At 36.5% G+C, this 23,311-nt stretch overlaps 1 protein-coding gene across 1 annotated transcript in view; it reads left to right on the top strand.

Annotated features, from left to right (window-relative positions):
* GRIN2A (glutamate ionotropic receptor NMDA type subunit 2A) overlaps positions 1-23,311 on the top strand; it is a 181,645-nt gene that overhangs the window by 115,557 nt on the left and 42,777 nt on the right. The window contains exons 4-8 of the mRNA XM_061992919.1: positions 2,711-2,825; positions 15,450-15,655; positions 17,069-17,237; positions 17,362-17,515; positions 22,157-22,282. Coding sequence (XP_061848903.1) covers positions 2,711-2,825; positions 15,450-15,655; positions 17,069-17,237; positions 17,362-17,515; positions 22,157-22,282 — 770 coding nt within the window. The remainder of the gene's footprint in view (positions 1-2,710; positions 2,826-15,449; positions 15,656-17,068; positions 17,238-17,361; positions 17,516-22,156; positions 22,283-23,311) is intronic.

Here is a 23,311-nt window from a genome sequence, read left to right as displayed (position 1 = left end):
AGGCAACCTGTGAAGGAGGGTACAGAAGTACTAATGCAAGTATGTTGTCATACTTTACCTATGTTTTCTGCTTACAATGACTTCCTGGGCATTTTATCCCTTGGGTCACAATGCACTTGATTTTCAGCAGTGAGTGAACACCATACTGTTTTCTTACATATATGCATAAACAAATTCGGTTTGCTAGTTTGCTACTTCCTCTCAAGGTGGGAAACAAGCTTTTTATTCCCAAGCAAGCTCTTTCAGTGCTGGATAAAAAATGTAATATACAAGAAATTAGTTCAACTGAAAAGCAAAATTCTTCCCAGGGGAAAATTTTCACACTGAAAGTTTGTCACAAAATATGAGTTATTATGATGGATGAATTTACAAATTGCTGTCAAACTGGTGCTGAATGATGTTAATATGGCTGTTTAGGGCAGTGTACATTTAATTATTAACTGTTATGATCCGATGCCACTGTTTCTTCTGGGTCCTTTATACTTTTATTTAGTGTGCTTCTGCTATTGGGATTTTCAGCCTTCATCTTTGACTGTACAGTGGAAGAGTTTTACCAGTGTCAGATTAACCAGGAGACCATGCTACTATTACTGCTGCAAAAAAACCCACCAAAATCAAAACCCTAAACAAACAAACAAAAAAGAGAAAACCAAACAAACATGTAAACCAGTACCAGTTTCTCATGGGTACAACATTACAGAGCAATTTGTGAAGAATAGTTAAAGTAATTTAAATACCCTTCTAAATACACTGTCTGTGGGATGGAATGATCTTTGTGTTGAGTAGCATTCCAGAGGGAGAACTCCTAAGTGAAGCTTTGGACTGAATTTCTTTCAGTGAAATACACTGAGAATTCAGTGCAATTCAATGCAATTTACTGTGGATATGGGGTGGAGGGCACATTATCTTCTGGAAGTGCTATGGGATTTCCAAGATTGCAGTTTTACCTCTCAACCGTGGGTTAGCCCTGTTAAGCTTACATTGAGAGTTTGAACTTTTCATTCTTTTCAACATGACCAAACAACAATGCCAATACCAGACTTGCTCTCGTCTTTTCTGTGATTTTCTTAGGTGGAAGAATTTCAGATAATGTATAAAAGGACAGGTTTTTTTTTTCTATATCACAGTCCAGGGAGCTTGACCTATGTGCTGTGGTAGTTCAAATTCTTGGCAGTAAGTTCCCTGTGTTTATACTTTAAATAAAAACTACAGTTTCTCATCACTCTTTCTGACCCTGAAGCAGTGGAAAAAAATCTGTTCTTACTGAGAAACTTGGAAACTATGTGGAACTGGAGGGAATAAAAGTATGGAATTATGTTATAAATCTGTGGAAAATTTAGAGAGAAAATTCTTTTTGAGGAAAATCAGATTTATTAGATGGATAGAATACTGTCATTTCTGAATCAATGGAATTGACCTTTGGGGGTAAATCTATGGCTAGAGAAGCTACAGATCTCTGTAGAGTTGAAAGATGTCTCTAATGGGATGAGTAGCATACCAGGATCCCTGCCCCAGGGTACATCAGGTCCACTGCAGCACCTGGCTACTACTACTAGCGTTTCTGGCCCACGGCTAGTGTTAGTGGAGCCAACTGCAGTGTTATTGACCAGAGTTCATAACTGTCACTTAATGGCACAATCCAAGTCAGAGCAAGAACTCGGTAGAGATGATATAATCATGGCTAATGACAGGATTGCTTGTAAGAACTAGTATTCTGTCCTTAGAACATGCAGATTAGCATGGCAGTAGAGGAGAATGCAGAAAGTAACTAACAGGACTGTGGCACATCTTAGGAAAGGTACCTTTTGTTACAGCACTGAGTAATTTCCTTCTGTTGATGTCTATTCATACAAAATATTCAGTTGAATAGGTCTTCTTCTGTAGCTGAACAAAGAGCCTGTGGTAAATAAACACTTTCATTAATTCAATGCACTAACTGGTAAGTCTAAAGACAGGACATTTGGGATTGAACTGACATTGTCAATAAAAATCTAAAAAAATCTCCTTCTTGCTGTAAATAGTATTCTGAGTCCCTCTCATTCATTTTCTATTCAAAGTACTAATTAGTTAATATGTCTCTTGAGAACCATTGAAAATTAACCTAAAAACAAAAAAGGATAATCTTTTTTTCCTTTTTCTTTTGAAATTACTGAACTGAACTATTATCAAGCCCTTCAAAGCTTTCACAACTGGTTTGGGCTGAAGGCGTTAGCAGAATTCATCCAAGTGTCACAAAACCACTGTATATAGCTACAGTGTAAGAAAGGGCTTACAGGGTTCTTGGAAGTCTAAACAGGTAAAGCCAGAGTAGGTGCACTTACCTCTGAGCGTTACCCAAGTGAGATGATGGTATAATATTACATACAGAGCTGATGTAGGCAACTTTAAAATGGTCCTGAAAAGCTGGTGAAGTTGTGCAAAGTGCCAAAAAGATTATTGATGGACTGTAACTGTCACATATTATGTGGAAGCTGCTAAAAGAATGTTGTCTGCATTAATAATCATATATAAACAATATTTTGCTTTGTCTTCTGCTATGAACTGTCTTGAAATGCTCAGACTCACCATGCAGCAACCACAGGCTTTTCACGGCATTAAGAGTCTCTGGTGCTTGTATTTCATCAATGATTCTGATGACTGAACTAGCTTGCTCATTAACTACTGGACAGCTCATTAATTTCTCAATGAACTCTTTTTCCTTGCCTTCTAGGTTTATGATGAATGTGACTTGGGAAGGCAAAGATTTGTCCTTCACAGCAGATGGTTATCAAGCGCATCCCAGGCTTGTGGTGATAGTACTGAACAACGATCGCCAATGGGAAAAGGTGAGCACTGCCGCAGGGTAAAGATGTGAGAGGAGATGAGACAGACTTGGTAGAACCCTATTCATGACAAGTAGACAGATTAACGTCATGGATGTCAATGATGATACTCTGCTGTGGCAGGTTTGTCACAACAGTATAGAAAAAGATAATTTTACCTTCTTCTGAGCAGGTCTAAGGAGTTTTAACAGGGAAAGCAACATATCAGTGAAGATAAGCCCCGTGGATTTCAGAAGATTTCTGTGCAGTATACTCTGCTTTTTTTTCTTATAATTTACTAAAATAAAATGGTTGACTGAAAGATGTCCAGAAACTTGGGCTGTAACTACCTAAATTTGGATGGATTTGTGTATCTCGGCAACTCCAGTCCTTTCACTTGTGTAGTTTTGTATTCTTTGACAGATTTTGGAGTAAAGATATAAAAAACAAACAAACAAAAAAAGCCTGTGAAATTCCAATTGACTTAGAAGATAATCCCTACAGTGTTTGCCTAGAAAATTCAGAATCTTGACTTGTCCTCTCCTGATAGCCGAGTAATCTCCGTCAACTTCATACACACTACAAGGAAAAGTGCCTTAATATCAGAGTTAATAAATCATGTGAGTAATAAAAGTAAAAGTTCATCATGAGTGTTATTTCCTAAAAAATCACCTCAGCTTGGGATGGTTTTGGCTCTGAGTTTTGCAGGTTATCTATGGCAATGGTTTGCAATATGAGACTGCATTAAGAAATACATCTGTATCATCTAGCAGTTTCATTTTAAATTCATAAAGCATGGTCCTGCATTATCTAAATTACTGCTGAACTCTGAACTGTTTTTTGTGTAGTTTTTGGATCCTATAAAATCAACCGATTTATAAGACTGCAAAAACCCTTCATGACATGGAATAATAATGACAAAACAAGAATTACTGAAGGACATCTCTGTAAATATGCTAGTCATGTAAAACCACAGAGAGCAGTCCTAGATTATGCTATTTATTTCTTTATGTTCATTTGATGCAAATAGAATTCTCTGGATAAATTTAATCCTATCCAAATGTGTCAATCTGAATCTTTGGAGGAATCTTTTGCTCATTAGCCATTATGAAAATTTCCTACCCTGTTTTCAAATTCTTCAACTGTCTGCATATGATATATAAAGTTCTGGAAAAAATATTATACTACTTGGGGAGAATTTGTATGAGGTATCAAAAGGAGAAAATAATTAGAGTGGCTGCCAACAATGTATATGGTATAATAATGTCACATGTTCTGTCCCTTGAAACTTCTCTAGAGAGACCATTCAAAGGACAAGGAGAGATATGATATTTGATGCTTTTGAAAGATGAGCTAACAGCAACAAAGCAATGCTGGATGTGTGAATTGACATTATTTCCAAGAAATAACTTGAACCTGCTTTAATCTTCAGAGAACTCTCCTATTAGAGACGGGAAGATGGGGTGGGGATTTTGCTGTATCTAACTGTGCATGTTGTATGGCAGCAGTGCATGCTTCACCTGCTGCTCTGGGCTATAAGGCTGTCCATAGGCTGATGGTGATGTTGTCTGGGTGCAACTTTGCATCTGGTAAATACCTTTCTGCTCATTGTTGTGTTTGAGGGGATTTTAGGAGGAAGAAAAGAGGGACTGAAGGAAGGCTTCTGCACATACACAACAATTCTTCAGCTGCTCCTAGCTACCCTTTTGCTTTAGAGCCCTTTTAGTTACTTCAGTAGAGATAACCCACCCCTAGCTTCAGCTATCATGTCTGCTTTTCTATCATAGGATTTTGGGAAGGGAGCCAGATTTAATTACATCAGAGGAGAGAAGTGAAAGGTGACCAAGAATGGGCTGTCACCACCAGAATCATTCTTCTGTGTTCTCCAGGGTTCAAAATTGGGGCTTATATTGTTTAATACCTTTATTAATGATCTGGATGAGGGGATCAAATTCACTAGTAAGTTTGCAGATGATACAAAGCTAGGTGAGTACACAAACCTGCCTGAGGGAAAAGGCTCTTCAAAGGAATCTGGACAGGCTGGAGCAATGGGCCAAGGCCAATTGCATGAAGGCCAGGTGCCATTTGGGCCACAACATGCAATGCTACAGTCTTAAGGCAGAGTGTCTGGGGAACTGTCTGGTAGAAAAGAACCTGGGGATGTTGGTCAACAGAGGCTGAACATGAGTCAGCAGTGTGCCCAGGTGGCCAAGAAGGCCAATGACATTCCAGCTTGTATCAGAAATAGTGTGGCCAGCAGGACCAGGGAAGAGATTGTCCCCTTGTACTCAGCACTGGTAAGGCCACACTCTGAATACTGTGTTCATTGTTGGGCTCCTCACTACAAGAAATACATTGAGGTGCTGGAGCATGTTCAGCGACGGGCAACAAAGCTGGTGAAGGGTCTGGACAACAAGTCTGATGAGGAGCAACTGGGGGAGCTGGGGCTGTTTAGTCTGGAGGAGAGGAGACTGAGAGGAGACATGATAACTCTCTATAACTACCTTAAAGGAGGTTGTAGCTAGGTGGAGATTGATCTGTTCTCCCAAGTAACAAGTAATAGGACAAGAGAAAATGGCCTCAAGTTGTGCAGTGGGAGGTTTAGATTGGAGATGAGGAAGAACTTTTTCACTGAGAGGGTTGTTAAACACTGTCCAAGGCTGTCCAGGGAGGTGGTGGAGTCCCCATCCCTGGAGGTATTTAAAATCTGTGTAGCTGAGGTACTGAGGGATGTGATTTAATGATGGACTTGGCAGTGTGAGGTTAGTGGTTGAACCCGATGACCTTAAAATTCTTTTCCAACCAAAATGATTGTATGATTCTGACTACAAGCTGATCCCTGCCTCCCCAGATGAAAACAAATACAGTGACTAATCAATTATCCTGGCAAGCTGGATGTAGCTGTTGGCCGTTTCAGAGCACACTACATTTGTATCAGCAAAGCATCGTTGTGTACATCAGAAAAAAGCAGGACAATTCCTCTGCCTTAGAGATATGATAAGGCTGTTGTTCACCTCTTGGTTTATTTTAACATCTCTCTAGTGTCATCTCAACTTTCTTTCTAAATTCCATTTCTCACCCCATATCTCTTAGCCAATTTATTTCTCTTTCTAGTGTGTTGCTAAATTTCGAAACTGTCAAAGTTCTAACATTTCCTGCTCTGAGTTTCCAGACAAGCACAAGATTTTACTTCCAAATGCAGTACTGTAATGAGTATCAGAGAATTGTTTTATTGAATATCTTCAATCCTATAAGGAAAGTCAAGAATCTAGAAGTCAAGTCCTAGAATCTAATTAAATGATTTATTCAAGTGAAAAACTGACAATGTAACAGCCTGATAATCCTTGCAATGTAACTAATGTACATAGAAATTATGAATAGTGACTTTGTTATTAATGTAAGAAAGAGCAATTTTGGTTTATGTGGAGATTGCTTTTTACTTAGTATTCTCCTAAAAAGATTTCATAATAAAACTCACTTTGCTTTTAGTGTAGTAATCAGCTTTTACTTAATTACATTTTTTCCTTAGTCTCCAAACTGATATACTTGACTCGAGGCTTGAGGTTATAGAAAGTCCATTCAACCAATCTTGAAGAGCATACATCTTACCCCTAGGAAAATCAGTTTCTTTTCTTTTACAACTGATTTGGTATCAAAACTTTGAAGTGGTAGCTTCACAATAAATGGGGTTGGCTGAGAGATTTGTCCCATATCAGATTCTGAAAAAAAATAGTTAGATGATAATAGTTTGAAGACTGAAAATCACTTTTGGACACGTTCAGCAGGCATTCAGCAAGATATTTTGACAGATCCTAAAGCAGCTACTCAAAGTTCTGACATCAACATTCCTATTCCTGCTGCTACTCTTGACAGGCAAAGGGTCTGCTGTTCTCAGTTAAGAGATTTTTAGGAAGATAAACTTAATGTACTTGTTTCAGTGAAATTTAATGCATTTGCCAAAGCTAACAGTGTTGCCTAAATATCACCTAAGTGTGTTAGCAGCACTGTGCTAATGTTAAAAAATCCTCAGCGGTCCAGCAGTGCTTCAAAACGTGGAAATAAACCAATCCAGTATTAAAATAATATACTAGAATAAAATTATGACTAGCAAAATTAGGTGGTTTATCAATCTATGTTAAGTAATGTAGGGAGGACTGTATAGCATTTAAAGATGAAAGTATTCCATGGGTAAAGATGAGTTCCAGGGCAAAACGACTTTTTTCTTGTGCTCCTAGAGAGAGACAGATAAAATTACCTTAGAGGTCTGTGTTCTGGGTGAATTTGTGATATTTAAGGGTCTTGCATTTTTGTAGCAAATGAATTTTTTCAAGAAGCCAGAGTAACAGGTACTGCATGGCACGATTGCTAGTTAAATGCCTCTGCAAGAGCTGTCACTTACATCCAGTTTTATTCTAAATGTAACTAATCATCTTTACCTTTCTATTAATTCAGCATTTAATACAGAACTTGATTTTGCTCTGATTAAATAGCATATGCCAGATTTACAAGCTCTGTATGAGGTTGTACCCATTCGTGTCTAAGTAGGAATGAGTGGGCAGAGGGTGTGCAATTCCTGCCTGGAGTAAATGAACCAAGGTCTTCACAGAGAGCTCCATCTGGCTACTAACATCTACTGTCATGTAGCTGAGAAAGACAGTGACCATATCTAACGATTTAACAGAAACATCAATGGGCAAGAGCTGAAAAATCTAACAGTCAAATTTCTGGAAGAGGTTTTTGTCAGAGTATGGTGGTAATAAAAAGTCACTGAGATAGTACAGGGCAGTTTTATGTGAAATCTCAATTGATTTCAGACCAGGGGCCACAAAAGCTGGAGTATCCTGATGCCTTATGATAGACATTCCCTATAAGTTGTGAAGAAATGTATACATTTTAACTAAAACAGTTGAAATTGCATATCATCATCCATTAGCTGGTACACCTTTTGTTAGTAGCTCTGTGTTGTAACATGGTATATTTGTCCATAGTAGAAACAACATGCTCTTGGGCATCTGTTGGGTTGTCAATTCTTTGTTACATCCTTGAGCCTTAATGTATTTGGTTTTCCTGTAAATATGCCTGACACTGTCAAGTGAAAATTGCATATTATTGTTAGCAAACTTAGCTTAAAGGCCTTTCCTTTGACTTTTACTGTACTGAATTGTTTGAAATGCACCAATTCTGCAGCATTTCTTAAATCCTGTATTCCCAAGGAGAATGGTTCCCTCCTCGCTGCTGCTTTAAAGGAATCTTAGCTACCATGAAAAGCAGTGGTAAAGTGTGCTTTGCTCCTGTTCTTTGCAGCTAATATTAGAGATTAAAGAGTAAGGCTTTCAGGGCAGCTTTTCTTCTCTGGAGGTGAAGGTATGGGACATTTCTGGAGAGCTGTAAGATTTCCACTGAATGCACAGGTGACAAAAAGCTTCCTCTCACTGAGAGGTGGAGGAAGGGGCTGTAAATTTGTTCAGCTTTTTTCCTTTCTAATGACATAATCAACTCATAAAAATGCTTCTCTGGCATGATTTTGAACTCTTGTGCTACATAATTTAGGACATTTCCCAGTACCAAAACTTTACCAACCACTGAGGGTTTGGTGAGTGCTAATTACTAATATTGCATTGAAAAATGAGGCTACAGTAGGTGGTAGCTTTTCTTCCTACTCTTGTTTGTTTATAATCTCTCAGGTACTGTGCTCTCCTTTGAGCCCTGCTGGTCACAGTAGTGGTGCCTACTCATCAGGGTAAGGAGCAGCCATGAGGGAAGAGCAGGGATATTTGCATACTCCATATGAGATTTTCCAGCAAATTTAAAAACCTTCAAAGTCTTTAAAAGGATGTCTTCAAACCACAGAGGACTATAAAACAGCCCCTATTAATAAGACATGAAAGTGCTCGCTTCATATTTTGTCATTTAAAGAGTGTCATTGTGAAATATGGACCTTCAGAAACAGAGGTTTGCAGCAGAAGGTTTGCAACAGATGCTGTTTCTGGAGGAAGGGTTTTGCTCTTGTGCTTTGCTCTGCAGCTGCCTGTTATTGTTAACCTGACAAACTCAATTTATGCTTTCTAGTTATTGACTTGAAACTTGCCAACGTTGCTCTTCTTTGTAAGTGGAAAAGTGTGATGAAATAGAGGTACTTAATAGTTTTTCTATAAAGCAAGATGAGGTAGATTTTGCATTTGCTCAGCATTATTCTCTTCACAAAGATGAGGCAGCTCAAAAAGTATGTTTGCAATATGTGTGTGTGCAGCCTAGGAAGAACATTCCTGAAAACGATTCTTTTCAAGGTTTGGTTTGTTAGTCCTAGGAGTGCATTTAGTATCCATGTTGTCATGTAACATCTTTTTTTACTAAAGGATGATGACTGTGTATTGCGTACAGCTCCCATCTGCTGGGAAGAGGGTGACAGGACTGAGTTATTTGCTTGTTTTCTATGAGATATGCCGGTGTGACAGACTTTCTTTTTGTGCCAGCGTTGGCAAGCAAAGGAGAACACACTCTGCTCTTTTTTTCCTCTGCTCTGGATCAGGCCTTTCTCTTTTTCTCTGATTCAATGGTCTTTGTGGGGGTGTGTGTTTAGGATTATGTCAATCATCCTCATTATTTAGAGACTGATTTTAGGGTGTAGCAGGAGAGGGGGTCTCCATGAGATACAGCAATGTGTAACTTTGCAAGTTGTCTGTCTTAGAATAGATATATTTATCTAGCTGTTACACAGAATCATAGAATGGTAGGGATTGGAAGGGACCTTTAGAGATCACCTAGTCACCAAATACTTTATCATCACTCTCTATTAGCTGCAGTCTTCAAAAGATAAATAGGCATGCAAGAGGTGGTCAAACCATGTATATAACATGCTGAGTTTGTAAGGTGCTGTAGACAACAGCGGATGAGATGAGGACTCTGATTGTTAACTCAATCTGACATCAAACAAACTCACTTGTGCTTTCAGCAATTTCCTGCTTTCCTTCCTGTATCCTGTAGAGATTAAACCAAAGGGAACATTCCAGACTTCAGATGAAGATGGAGAAAATACGAAAGAATGTACAAATTCAAGACAAATACAATGGTGTATGTACCAGTGCAACTCCCTACTTGAAGCTGAGTTGTGCACATGTAACAGAGAGCAAAGGGTTTGATTTGCTATTAAAACTGGATTTTTATTAAAATCTTGATCTTTTGGCCATAAATTTAGGATAGGATCTTCCCTCCAAATTATTCTATTGTCCTTTTTTTTAAGTGAGGGCCATCTTCTGTATTTTCGTGTGATCAAGACCACATTGTTATCAGTCTAACTGGGAACATCAGAAAAAAGCCAAACAACTTGGATATTTTGTAGCATTTCCACACAACAGAGTCAAAGTTTTCATATGCAATTGACAGTTCCATAATGTAGCATGTCAGGCACATTTTGAACAGAACAATAGGTAACGGGATGAAGCTGGAACACAAAAAGTTCCACTTAAACATAAGAAACCCCTACCATTCTGTGATCTTGAATTTTCTTATTAAAATATATTTGGTTTAGAAATACACACTATTGCATTTCATAGAATCATATATTAGAATTGTAGGGGTTGAAAGGGACCTTTAGAGATCATCCAGTCCAACTATCCTGCAGAAGAAGGTCCCACCTAGATCAGGTTGCAGAGGATCGCTTCCAGACTGGTCTTGAAGACCTCCAAGGAAGGAGCCTCCACATCCTCCCTGGGAAGCCTGTGCCAGGGCTCCCTCACCTGAACAGTGAAATAGTTTTTTCTTATGTTTAAATGGAACTTTTTGTGTCCAGCTTCATCCCATTACCCCTTGTCCTGTTGCTAGATAGCATAGAAAAAAGAGTATTTTATTACTTTAAAATTTTTCCTAATACATTCCCCCCCACCGCCCTCCATTTTTGAATCTATCAACACAGATGTTTCATTGTATCTGCTGAAAATAAGATCATTCTCACTTTATGAAGTAATATTAATTGGATTCTTTAGAGGTCTAAGCAGGAGAGCTCTTTCCAGACATACTTTTGTGCTCTTTGCATTCTAAGTGTTCTATTCTCCATCCTCGACTTGCTATAGACTGTAACTAAATGTAGTTAATTTGGTTGAAGGTTGGAACATAAATCAAATTTTCAAACTTGTCTTTGAACTATTCAGTAGTTTCATCTTTCAGGTTGCATAATCCAGAAGTCCAAATGTTCCTCCCGTTCTTTATTTAATTCTCTATTAAATGGTTGTCATTCTAAAAAAAGTCATGTTACCTGAATGAAAAAGAGATTTTACAGAACACATTTTACAAAAATAGCTACATTCTCCCTGTGTTCTACGTATGCCTAGAGCTGCTAAGGAAATGATTCCTCAACACATGACATTTTGAAACAACTAATGGTTGAAAATGAAGGTGACTTTGTGTTGCATTAAAATCGGGATTATTCTTAACCTTCCAGGAAAGAGGAAAGGAATAGGCAAAGAGAGAGTTGCAGGTAAGACTGAACAAACTCCTCTGATTCACCTACAGCTAAATTTACTATCCTTAATGAGTGGTAACAGAAAGTATAAATGTTTTATCTTACATTAGTTTCATTTTAAATTCAGAATGGCCACCCTTGCCACACCAACTCAAATATGTCAGATTCCTCTTGATGCAGTCAGAATGTGTCTCTGCCTCCTTCTAATGAGCCGTGCTTTCAGCTGAGTTCTCTGGGGCAGTAGTCATGCTTCCAGGAGCTGGGGGACATTATTATCCCACCCAACACAAGGTTTTGAAGTGTTAAAATTGTTTCCATTCTCTTTCAGAGAAAAAAAGTTAAAAATTCAAAATCTATGAACCAATAACACAAAAAACCCAGAAGAATAAATTGGAGTAGTTAAAATTCTTTAACCTCAAATTTATCTCTGCATATTGTGATAAATTAACATGCATTTCTAGATAGCATGTCCAGAACTATAAGTGCAATATTATTATTAAAACATCTTTATTGCCTTTTGCAAAGTATATCAAATGGTGGGCTTATGTTTTGTACAGTAAAAAGCCCACTTTCTGAACTGTTTTCTTTCAAGAAATCAAGGCAATGAAAGTGATCTTCAGAGCATTTATCTTCTACCCATCTCCCACTCTATAAAAACATAAAAATATAATTTTTGCAACTTGATAGTCCAGTGAAGTGTTTTCACTCATTGTTGTCCTCTAGCTACCCTGTTATAAGCAGTGATGGCTTGAAGACTGAGGAGATAATAAAAAACTTTGGAATGACAGTTTCCTTAAGCAATTGATCAAGTACAAGTAGGAAGTTTCAGACTGCAGATGGAAAGAATAAGATAGTAATTCTTCACTGCAGTGATAAATTTCCACAGTAATGGGGTTTTTTTGTCACATGTGTGAGTTTAACACTATTTTATTGTTGTTTCTGATCTCTGCTAAGAGTATGTAGAGTTGCTGCTCACTACTCTATTGGAGGTTTATTTCATGAGTTTCACCTGAAAATTAATGTATTCCAGTGTCTATCGATTTGTAATTAACATTAGAAAATGTTACATAAATGATATTTGTATCAGGGGTACTGATGTTACTAGGTAAGCATCCTAATTTAAACACAGACCTCTTCTACCTCAAATCTAGATGTTTGGGTTTGGTTGGAAGATTCCATGTTCAGTCCATTTCGTCAGTAGCTATAAAGATCACAGAGTAGTACGCTGAAAATGACTGCTGCAAAAACACTGTAGGCAATCGAATTCTGAAGCTTTCCAGGTTGATAAACTATTTCACTGTAAAATTCACATATCACTGTCATCTCCAACTGAAAGGAGCAACTGAACTTTTCAGATTCTACTTTTCATATTCTGCACATAACTTTTTCATGTTCTACAGATGAACTTTTTCATATTCTACAGCATTTATAATGGCCTTCAGAGCTGAAACCAGAACTTGGTGTGTTTTAACTCAGATATTTTGCTTTATTGTCATAGGTGAGCCACTTTAACAGTCAGTGTTGAAAAAGGACTTAACGTTTGAGTTTCCACACAAATTTTTACACTTTGTAAGGTGACCTCTTGATAATGTGCTGAAATATAATGAGGATGTGTAGTTGTTATAACCTTTTGGTTTTTTCACTAGGCATTTGCAGGTTCTAAAGACATTAAAAATACTGGACCTAATGCCAAATTTGACTTCCATAAGTGACATTAATGCTGATCCTCCAGGACAACTACATACAGATACAATTTCATAAATTCTCTTTGTTACAATGGGAACCTACTCGTGTTTTAGTTTTGTTTATCCTACAGCTTTTCTGAGTCATTTCAACCCTTCACCATGTAAAAGAGGGTATGCTGTCAATTGCACAAGGATGTTGAAAGAAATAAGTAATATATAAAGATACAAAAAATTGTGTAATAACAAGGCTATAATTAGTTCTGCACAAGCTAAAAGGCTTCTAATACAAATATTGATATCCTCCCTTAGTCTATATGGTTTAATTGCATTAAACTGAATTCTCACCCTCCACTTAAAAAAGTGGTTTAATCATTGTGAGCTGTGGCAGAATGATGCAAGTGTAACATGTAACCTTCAACAGTACAGCTATTTTGTAATCAAAATGCCAAATAAACACCAAAGCTGTTGTGAGTTTAGAATCACCAGCAGAGAAACCTTGTGCTAACTATTTATTGATTAGAACACACAAATCCAACAGAAACTTTTTCCAAGGAAAAGGCGTGACCTACAGGCTCTTTGTAATTACTACCCTTCATCATTTGCCATCTTAGCCCACCAGTGAACATTTTCAGAGTCTTTCTGCCCTCTGCTTTTCTACCATTCTTCATGAGATTGGTATCTTTCTCTTGTACTTTGTTTTCATTATGCTTTCTGATGCCGTGGATTACTCATTGGACTGGTAGTAGTAAGGTTGACCTGAAATGAGCACGTGGTTTGTGTATTATATAAAGCCCAGATGAAGTCATGGTGACACTCTGGGACTGAAGCAGTACACCTCTTCAGACAGAGAAGTAGGGATGCACCCAAGACCCATGGTAAGGTCTTGAGTTTTAATTATTTCTTAAAAATAAGGTTACAAGGATGAATCTATTTGAAATACTGAGCTGGCTGAAAATCTCCCCATTCCAGATGGTCAACTTCTTGATGTACTTAGGGCATAGATATGAACGACATTGTCTAAGCTAATGTAAAGCAGTACAGAGTGCTGTGAATACAATTATATACCATAACTTGATATATCATAACTGCCTCATACAGAGTTATATAGATTTCTTTGCCTGTGTATGAAATAGCTTTTCTCACAAAGGCTTAATTCATTGTGTCTTGGTTAAATTTCATACTAAAACTGTACATATAAACCCTGTTCCCAGTTCCCATTGATTTAGATATGAATTTCTAATTCCCTTGAGATATTTTGAATGTCCTAATTTAAGTGTATAAAGAGCTGGCATTTTTGCTACATTTTTCCTACACTGAAGTTCAGCAAAACATCTTGGCATGTAAACAGGATGGAAGGGAAACTGCAAAGGGCACATGCTAACATGTTTCCCTATATATGAATGGATATAAATCATGTTCTTTGGGAATATTTGTGATTCACTGTATAGTCTTTAGAAGACAGAAGCTAGGTGAAAATTTTTTACAGATTTTTTTAGGACCTGAGTCTCTCATTGTACTGTTAAACCAAAACCAATATTTTCTTACAAAACCAATGTTTTAGCACTCATGATTATGTTATAATTTGCTTAGCTTAAAACATACTGAAGAATTATTAAAATGCATCAGATTATAAATGTTGTGGATTAGTAGCTCATTTATCTATCATCAATGCATGGATAAAAAATGCAATTAGATTTATGGATACAAAGTAGTTGAACGTAATATGAAGAAGAAAATGATGGAGTTTTCAAAATATTTAAATCCTGTTCCTCTTTCTGGTTGTCTAGAAGTGTAAAAAAAGGTCTAGGTTAATTTAGAAGGGATAATTCATAATGGTAAATAAACAGACGATTTTAATATAAAGTGGAGTGGAACTTTCTGGAGCTCCCCCAAAACTTGACATTAACTAAAGCAGAATAAAACATCTTATTTCTAATAAGAACGAAGTTATGCACAACTGAACTTATGTTTACTAAAAACATGGTGTGACTCAGATCTGATAAAACCCTAGTTAAAGGTTTTCACAAGGGCTTTTACAACCATAAGAAGAATCTTCTCTTTTGAGAAGGCAGAGAAATGATATTATGATGTGTTGTTTATCCCGATGTGTAAGCATGGGGGTTAACAGTTTTTGGTTTGTTTGTTTCTTTTTTTGAGAACTGTTTTCTTATTATTACAAATTTTTCCTGATAACAAGTAGAATGTCTGGTTGCTATTCTGGCTCAACTGGAAATGAGGCACGTTAAATTTCAGTGCAGCTGTAGACAGGTGATACTGTTAACTGATGTCACCCAATCTTTACAAAGCTGTTTTCTCTTAAAATAACATTATCTTATTTGTCTTTACCACAGTGCATTTTCTTTATACAGTTGCTGAAAAGTTCCAAAGAAATTTTGATAACAAAACCAATTTCCTGTACTTGCATCACAGCACATTTAATATTAGACCTCATTTGTCAAAAACAAGCAAACAGATATCAGCAACCTGTGTATCTTGCTATTTCAGGTGGGGAAATGGGAGAACAACTCGCTGAGCCTGAAGTACTCTGTCTGGCCAAGGTACAGCTCTTTTGCAGACAGCGATCCAGATGACAACCATTTGAGTATTGTCACCCTGGAGGAGGCTCCCTTTGTCATTGTTGAGGATGTGGATCCTCTGATGGAAAGTTGCCAAAAAAACACTGTGCCATGTCGTAAATTTGTCAAAATTAAGTAAGTAAATACACAGCATTATTTTTTTTCCTGAGTGCAGGATTTATTAACCTATTTTCTCATTAATTCTTTCCTTTGCTTCTTCCAGTGTATAAATCTTTACTGATGCTTTGCTATTCTATTCTTGCTTCCTATATTTACTTTTCCTTCTATATTTCATCTCCTCTTTCTTTTTCCCTTTTCCACACAGTGTGCTCTTGTTTGCACATCTTCCTTTTTAGTAAGTTGAAAGGTTCTGGTTATATATGTGTAAGTCACTTTGAATTAATGACAAGATAATAAGTGTATGGTACATTCAAAGTCAACTAGAATTAGCCCTTTAAGTCAAATGGAAGAGAAATTACTTCAAAAATAGGATTTTTAAAATGAATCCTCTTTGAATTGTACCCAGTTATGTTGAAATATGTCTGTTTTGTTCTTTAACAAGTTGAGAATGTCTGCTATTGAAAATGTCTGTTTATGCTGAAATTTGGGATATGATACATAACCCCAGCATAAAATACCACTGTGATATACCAGCTAGAGAAAAGATTCCCTGCTTTGATTACAATAACTTTGGATCAGTCATTAGAAATCAATGGAAAATTTCTCACTGTGCATTTGTCAGTGTTTCACCCTTTCTGTACCTCAGTCTGCATATTTAGCAACTGAATAGAATGCCAACGTTCTTTCGCTGAGTGAATGTTAGGCAATACAGAGTGTGTTTCTGAAGATTTCCAGAAACTGCTAAATGTTTGTGAATGGGCTTCCTGAAATCCAGAGAAGCCTTTCTTTGACATAATTGTGCTTATTTAAGTTTGAAATTAGTTTTATTTAAATTTTACATTCTTACAAAGCATATAAAATATTGCTTTGGTTACATTAATATTAAAAAGTTAATGAAATGAACAATTCAGGAAAAAAATGAAGGGAAACTCCTCATCTTTGCACTCAAAAACTGCCTGAAATTCACCTTCTCTAAGTGCAGAAAAAGGTGCAGTTTCTGTTTTAAATATGGTGAACTGCTGTGCCTTTATGTTTACATGTTGAGGAGTTCTCTAATTACTAAATGATACCTAATCTTATGTTTTGAGAATAAAAGTAACAAATGATTAAGCATAAGGAAGAGATTAGTAAGAGGAGATTGCATGTTTTGATGGAGAAGTGCAGTACACTTGATACTGCAGCTGAAAACATGTCACACAAGATCTACCATTATCTTCTATTTATCTCTCTCTAAGCAACTGTGTTATGATTAGTAAGAGCTACAAACACCATCTAAAGCATCCTGTAGATTATTCCTCCGTTGATTCAGAAAAACGTGGTCACTCACAAGTATGAGTAAATGTTGTTTCACAGTCCTCTGAATCTTGCTGTTGCAGTGATTCTGTTTTACCTAGTGGGAACGTTTATGTGTCTCTGCTTTGTTGACAGCAACTCAACTAATGAGGGAACTAATGTAAAGAAGTGCTGCAAAGGATTCTGCATTGATATCTTGAAGAAACTGTCGAAAACTGTCAAGTTCACGTATGACCTGTATTTGGTGACTAATGGGAAGCATGGCAAAAAAGTCAATAATGTGTGGAATGGAATGATTGGTGAAGTAAGTTCTGTTAGGTAAAAGAGCTCTTAAGTAAGAACTTAGCAATGTTTGGTTTTAATTAGTTTGGAGAAATGAAATCTTCCCTATTGAGTAATATTGGTGGTGTCTTCTCTTTGTGGATCAGGTGGTATATCATCGTGCAGTTATGGCTGTGGGGTCTCTCACTATTAATGAAGAGCGCTCTGAAGTGGTTGACTTTTCAGTGCCATTTGTTGAGACTGGGATTAGTGTCATGGTGTCACGGAGCAATGGCACAGTTTCACCATCTGCTTTTCTAGGTATGATTCTCCAACCCATCCAGATCATTTAATTACATTTCTATGCAATTGGGTAGGTTTCATTGTTCATTAAGGTATACGGTGCTTTAATGTGTTTCTCTCAGGTTTTGCATCTTACATTAGGAAGTTTGTACTGTGTTGATGTGGTTATTAACATGATTATTAGCACATGAAGATAGTGCCATTGCTTTCAAATGCAGTGAGTGAAAATCAGAGAATCACAGGGTTCTTTAGGTTGGAAAAGACCTTTAAGATCATTGAGTTCAACCATCAACCCAGCACTGCAACATCCACCACCAAACCACATCCCTAAGCACCACATCTACGTGGCTTTTAAATACCTCCATGAGGTGTTTGAATCAATTATAGTGATTTCAATATCCCCCAAAATCCCCCAAAATCTTCAGTTGGGAAAATTAAACCTCAAAAAACTGCTTCTTTACAAACTCATTTTTGCTTGTTTAGCCCATTATAAATGGTCTCATATCTCTTTAATATTCATAAAAGAATTCAAAAAAACCCTGTAGAGCAGCTAAGAAAAACAATTCCTTATCAGTAGAAGAGATCTGACAGCTAATTTGATAACAGCTACCTCTGCTTTCTGAACACCATACTACTGGAAAGCTTCTGAATATTTTCTTTATTGTTGCGATTGAACAGTAGAATTGGGATGATGCAGATGAACAGTGGAGATACAGCAAAGAAATGAAAGGCTGGGAGGAATGGAGGTGGGATATAAAGAAATAAGGACTTTGGTCTTGTTTCCTTGTTTGCTTCCTGTTTCAGTTGTTCATTTTTGCTTACATTATTTCTTTCTCCTTGTCTTTTAGTGCTTATTGCTTACTTCTGTGTTTAGTGGTTAGCCTGAATTTACCTGAAGCTGAAAAGCAAATGAGACATGAGTTACATCACAAATGCTCAGAATGTTGATATGCTCCTCATTGTGTATTTGGGACTAGTATTTTTAAAGAGTTTTTGCACAGAATGGGGCTAGTGACACTAAAATAATTGAAGTTATATTGGGGAAAAAAACCACCTCAAACTCAAATCAGTGTTTTCAAGATATCTCACTGAACAGCTCAGTATGTTCAAGCCCTGTGGGTGTTTGGGATGCCATTTCTGCATCGCTGATTGTGTATTAGATTGATAAGGGTAAGTTCTCAACTTCCAGTGAAATTGCTCATAGCCTACAAGCAGCAGATTGTTGGTAATTGAGTTTTCTTGCACAAGAATCATCATTTAACCACAAAACTTATTTCTCATGCCTGCTACATAAAGGTACGTAGCAGAGATGATGCAAATAAATGTCATGCAGCAAGTAATCAAATAAATCCCCAAATATGATGGTACCTAAACAGTTTGTTGATAGTTAATAGGGTTTTTTAATAAATTAAAGGCTTTTTAATGAAATTATAAGAGACTGATTTTTAATGGAACTAATCAGATAGTGTCTTTTCATTTCTATAAGTCATAGATTTGTAAAGTTAACTCATTTTTAAAATTGCAGTCGCGGTATGCTGAAATTATGATTTGAAATGTAAGTACTGGAGTGTTTTCCAAATGTGCAGCAAATGCAGCTGATTTTCACTATGGACTCTGCTTTCCTCTTAAAAACCTGCTTACAGCCACCATCAATACAGGATGCTTTTACATTTTTCACAACAGCATAGCTATTAGATTTCTAAAATGCATTTATGTTATTGGTTTAGCTGGACTTACATATAATTCAAAGGGTAAAAAATAACCTCTTATAAAGGTCTATAGAATAGCATTACTTGTGAAGAAATCTGATTTACTGCACCAATAAATCAAGTCTGTGCTCTCAGAAGTATGTTCTGCTTTTAGAAGCAGATGAAGATGACACTTTACTGGAATTGACTGTGTATTTTGACGAGGTGTACGAGTAGTAAAATGCTTTGCCATGCAAAATACTGTCAGGCAGATAACCAAATTTAGTCACAGACAGGTTGTGTTTCAATTAAATGAGTGTCTAAGAATAGAGTAATCTTACATAATTATTTTTAAAGAGTTTGGTTTTAAGTCTGGCAAGTACCATATTGTATTTTTAAAACAGCACTTAATTGCAGTTCATGAAATATCTGTTTTTTGTGATTTGTTACTATGACTATAGACAAGTACAGGATTTTGTCTGAACTAGACTTTCTATCCAGTGGTTATGTCCAACAGATTTATGTAACTGATGAGCTGGCAGTCTATTACTCATTATCTGCTGTGTTCTGTTCATGATGTCAGTTTTATCCACCTTAAAAAAAAGTTGTATTGTACTAAAATTTATATATACTACATCCACAATTCATTTTTTAAAAGATTCTGGGGAGATTGGACTCAAATGAATTTAAACAAACAAATAAAATAAGGGAAACCTCAAATGCAAATTTCTATATTTTTAAGAGGGAGAGAGTTCATAGGTGTGGTCAGTTTTCTTTCTTGGAGGCATTGGTGGAATAGGAAATCTGTGCCTCTACTTATTTTCTGTATTGTTTAAGTATTGGTTTTGGTGGCAGGAAGCAAATCTCTAAGTTGGTGGAATAAGACATCTTTTCCAATGCTCAATATTCCCCGTTGCCTTTCATTTGCAATGTACACTGGCAAGTCATATATTAGTATTTTCCTGACATATCACAGCTTTACTGAAAATTCTTATAAAACCCACTGCTTGCCTGAGGGAAGTGTTCCTTCTCTCCTTTGAGAATCAAAGAACACTGCTGAATGTGTAATTTGATGTCTAATATGACAGGAAGATCGACTTTGTTATTCAATTGATTTTGTACTTGCTCAATCTTACGCTTGTTATTCTAAATAGCTTTTTATTTTCCTGTAGCTTCTTTTAATCCTCCACCTCATTACCAGACTGCTTAAATTATTAAAGAGCATTCTGTTTAAACTGTTGTTTGTAGCTCACTTTTCCACGTCGGTTTGTTGTGCCCTTTGCCTTATTTAGGTTTTGATAAATTACCATTGCTGTTTCTACACTGTTCCTTTTGATAAGAGTTTTATCAGCCTTGCTCTCTTATATGATAATACTATAATAATTGTATGATAATCCAGTTCATATGTGAATTCATAGCAGCTTTGTTATTAATAGCATTTGGCTACAAGATGTACTTTACCTGTCTGCATCTGAATTCTGTTCTTTTGCTAACTTAGTTTTAAAAAGTGTTTCATAACCTTATCTTAAAAACAGAAAAAGAACAGTATGGCTCAATATTTCCCTACTTTGCTTTTTTTGGTTTGCATCCAAAATCACCAGTGGGGCTATTTCAAGTTTGCTTTTTACTTGGTTCCAAATGTATGAAGAAATTGTAGCAGAAGTGAATGATCTCATGAGATTTCTATACTTAGGCCCAAAGTATTACACTTGATACTAGTTTTGGTTGAATCATTCATGTTAACTTGGGAAAGGTTCAAATTGGGCTATTGGGCTTATCACACCTCAACTCTCGTAGTCATTTCCTGCAATGATGGGAGAATTGTCAGTGGTTCCAATCTTCACTTAAATTATGGAGGATGAAGGAACGACTTGGGCTCTCAACCAAGCAAAGCATTAAAACATACTAATTTCTTATCATTTCAAGTGCTTCTTGATGATGTCTTAAGTTGAAATAGTATACGAAGATTTTCTTTCTTACACTTGAGATTACACTCAAACTTGCATTATCTACTACAATTGAGATATAAGGTGCCCCCAAATAAGCTGACCTGATAAAGAGACCTTGGTTTGCCATACAAAACCTTCCTTATATATATCTTTGTGCCATGACAGCTACAACAGGGACTCTTGACATGACAAAGAATTTGTGATTGAGCAAGATGATGTTTAAGAGCTTGATGTTATCACATATTCTTACCATATCCAATCCTTTCAAAGAATTGGTTCTTTTTCTGGTATTTGAAGCTGCTTTTAGTTTTCTGTTCCAACCTACTTTTTTTTACTTAACCATACTTTTTCTGTCTTTTAAACTGACATACAGTTTTCCACAAAAACCTTTTTGATTTCAAAAATTTGCTCCTAGATGAGAGTGAGACTTTCAATCATATATGTTTGCAATTGATAAAAACAACAGCTTTATTGCAGGTAGATGAAAGTAGACACAGAGAGAAAAAAAAATATGAAACAAAAAAGTTGTGTTGGAATACAAGTTCTATCACTTTATGGATAGAGAATTAGAGAGAAGTCTACTTCACTGAATGACCAAACCTATTAAGCATGTGCTTAATTGCTTTCCCTCTGCACAATCACAGTCATAATGATTGGCTCATTCTGTTGAGAAATGTGTATTACATAGGATAAATAGAAATGGGCTACCTGATTATAGACTGAGTAAGCAGTGAGTCAAACGGATTATTTGCCACTCGGTGTCAGTGAAGGCTTTGTCAAAGAAAAGCATGCAGCCTTTGTTTTTGAATTGCAACTTGCACTTAAGATTTTGACTTTATCAATGTTGTGTCTATATACTAATATCTTTATATTTCCTACTTAGTTAGTAAATAGCATTGTGGTTGGTAAAAGCTAATTTAAACAAAGCTGCTGGGCTTGCCTAGCTGAAGACATTAGAATTCCTCTGCTGCAACTGGTTTAATGAACTGTGGTTCTATTTTCTCTTGTCTGTTTTGCTGCAGAGCCTTTTAGTGCTTCTGTGTGGGTGATGATGTTTGTGATGCTTCTCATTGTGTCCGCCATGGCTGTCTTTATATTTGAGTACTTTAGTCCTGTAGGATATAACAGGAACTTGGCACAAGGGAGAGGTAAGCTTTGCATTTTACACAACCCTAAACCTATTAAAAATAATGTATTTCTCATCCTTTGCCCTCAATCTCTTAAATATAACATATGAATAAACCAGTCAAAGCAGCCATGAAACTATGTTTTCTGTTCATTTAAAATGTGATTTTTTGAGGGCTTATATGCTCATGTTTGTATTCTAATTCCTCAGAATAAAGACACAGAAGGGTAAGTGATACCAGAATAAATTGTCTTCAAGCAGTGTTTGGTTCACACACTGTATCAGCTGTAGAGTGACAGCTTGAAAAAGCATTGTAATAAGTTCTATAGACTTGATTCTTGTGAATTCATGGGTAGTTCAGCAAAAACCAGTCTAAATTATTGAGGTTAGGTGGAAAATCTAGAAAAACAGGAGTTACATTATATATAATTGTATATAGTCTCTATAAAAAGCCTGATGAAGTCAGCCTTGAGATGAGGCCAGTGGCAGAAGGGCATCACTTTTTTTCTGTGTAGCATCTATGATTGTACAAACTTCATTTTCAAAATATACCAGCACAACAAATTTAATACAGAGCTTGCCTTTCTCAGCAAAAGCTGCAGTTGTATAGCATTAGCACTTTGACCTGAAAGTACTTCATGTATTGTGGTGCCCTCCTCCTTCCCTTTCTTTACTTAAAATTGAGAGTGCAGCCTGTTTTTAATTTCTAATTCATACTTGCCTTATTTTATAACATTCAGCTTGTTGAGTACAGCTCTGGAGACCATCACAAGCTAATGGATTCTTCTAGATTATGATTGGCTTATTCATTGAAAAAGTGATTTATTGTAATATTCAGTTGCTGTTAAGATTTCAATAGGATGGCAAATATGTCTAAAACTGTCTAAAACAAACACTGTATTTAGGAAGGGGAATTCAAAGGTGACTATAGACACTGGGAATCTGGGGGCTTGGTGGTTCCTTTCTATGTCACCATATGTACAAGAATTGATTGTTTAATGTACTTAGGGTACAAAGGCATGTTATGGCAACAGACCATCCTAACTTGGCT

Source organism: Colius striatus, chromosome 3, assembly GCF_028858725.1.
Source record: "Colius striatus isolate bColStr4 chromosome 3, bColStr4.1.hap1, whole genome shotgun sequence".
Taxonomy (NCBI): Eukaryota; Metazoa; Chordata; class Aves; order Coliiformes; family Coliidae; genus Colius; species Colius striatus.
Note: the sequence above shows the minus strand (reverse complement) of the source record. Positions and strands in the feature narration are given on the sequence as shown.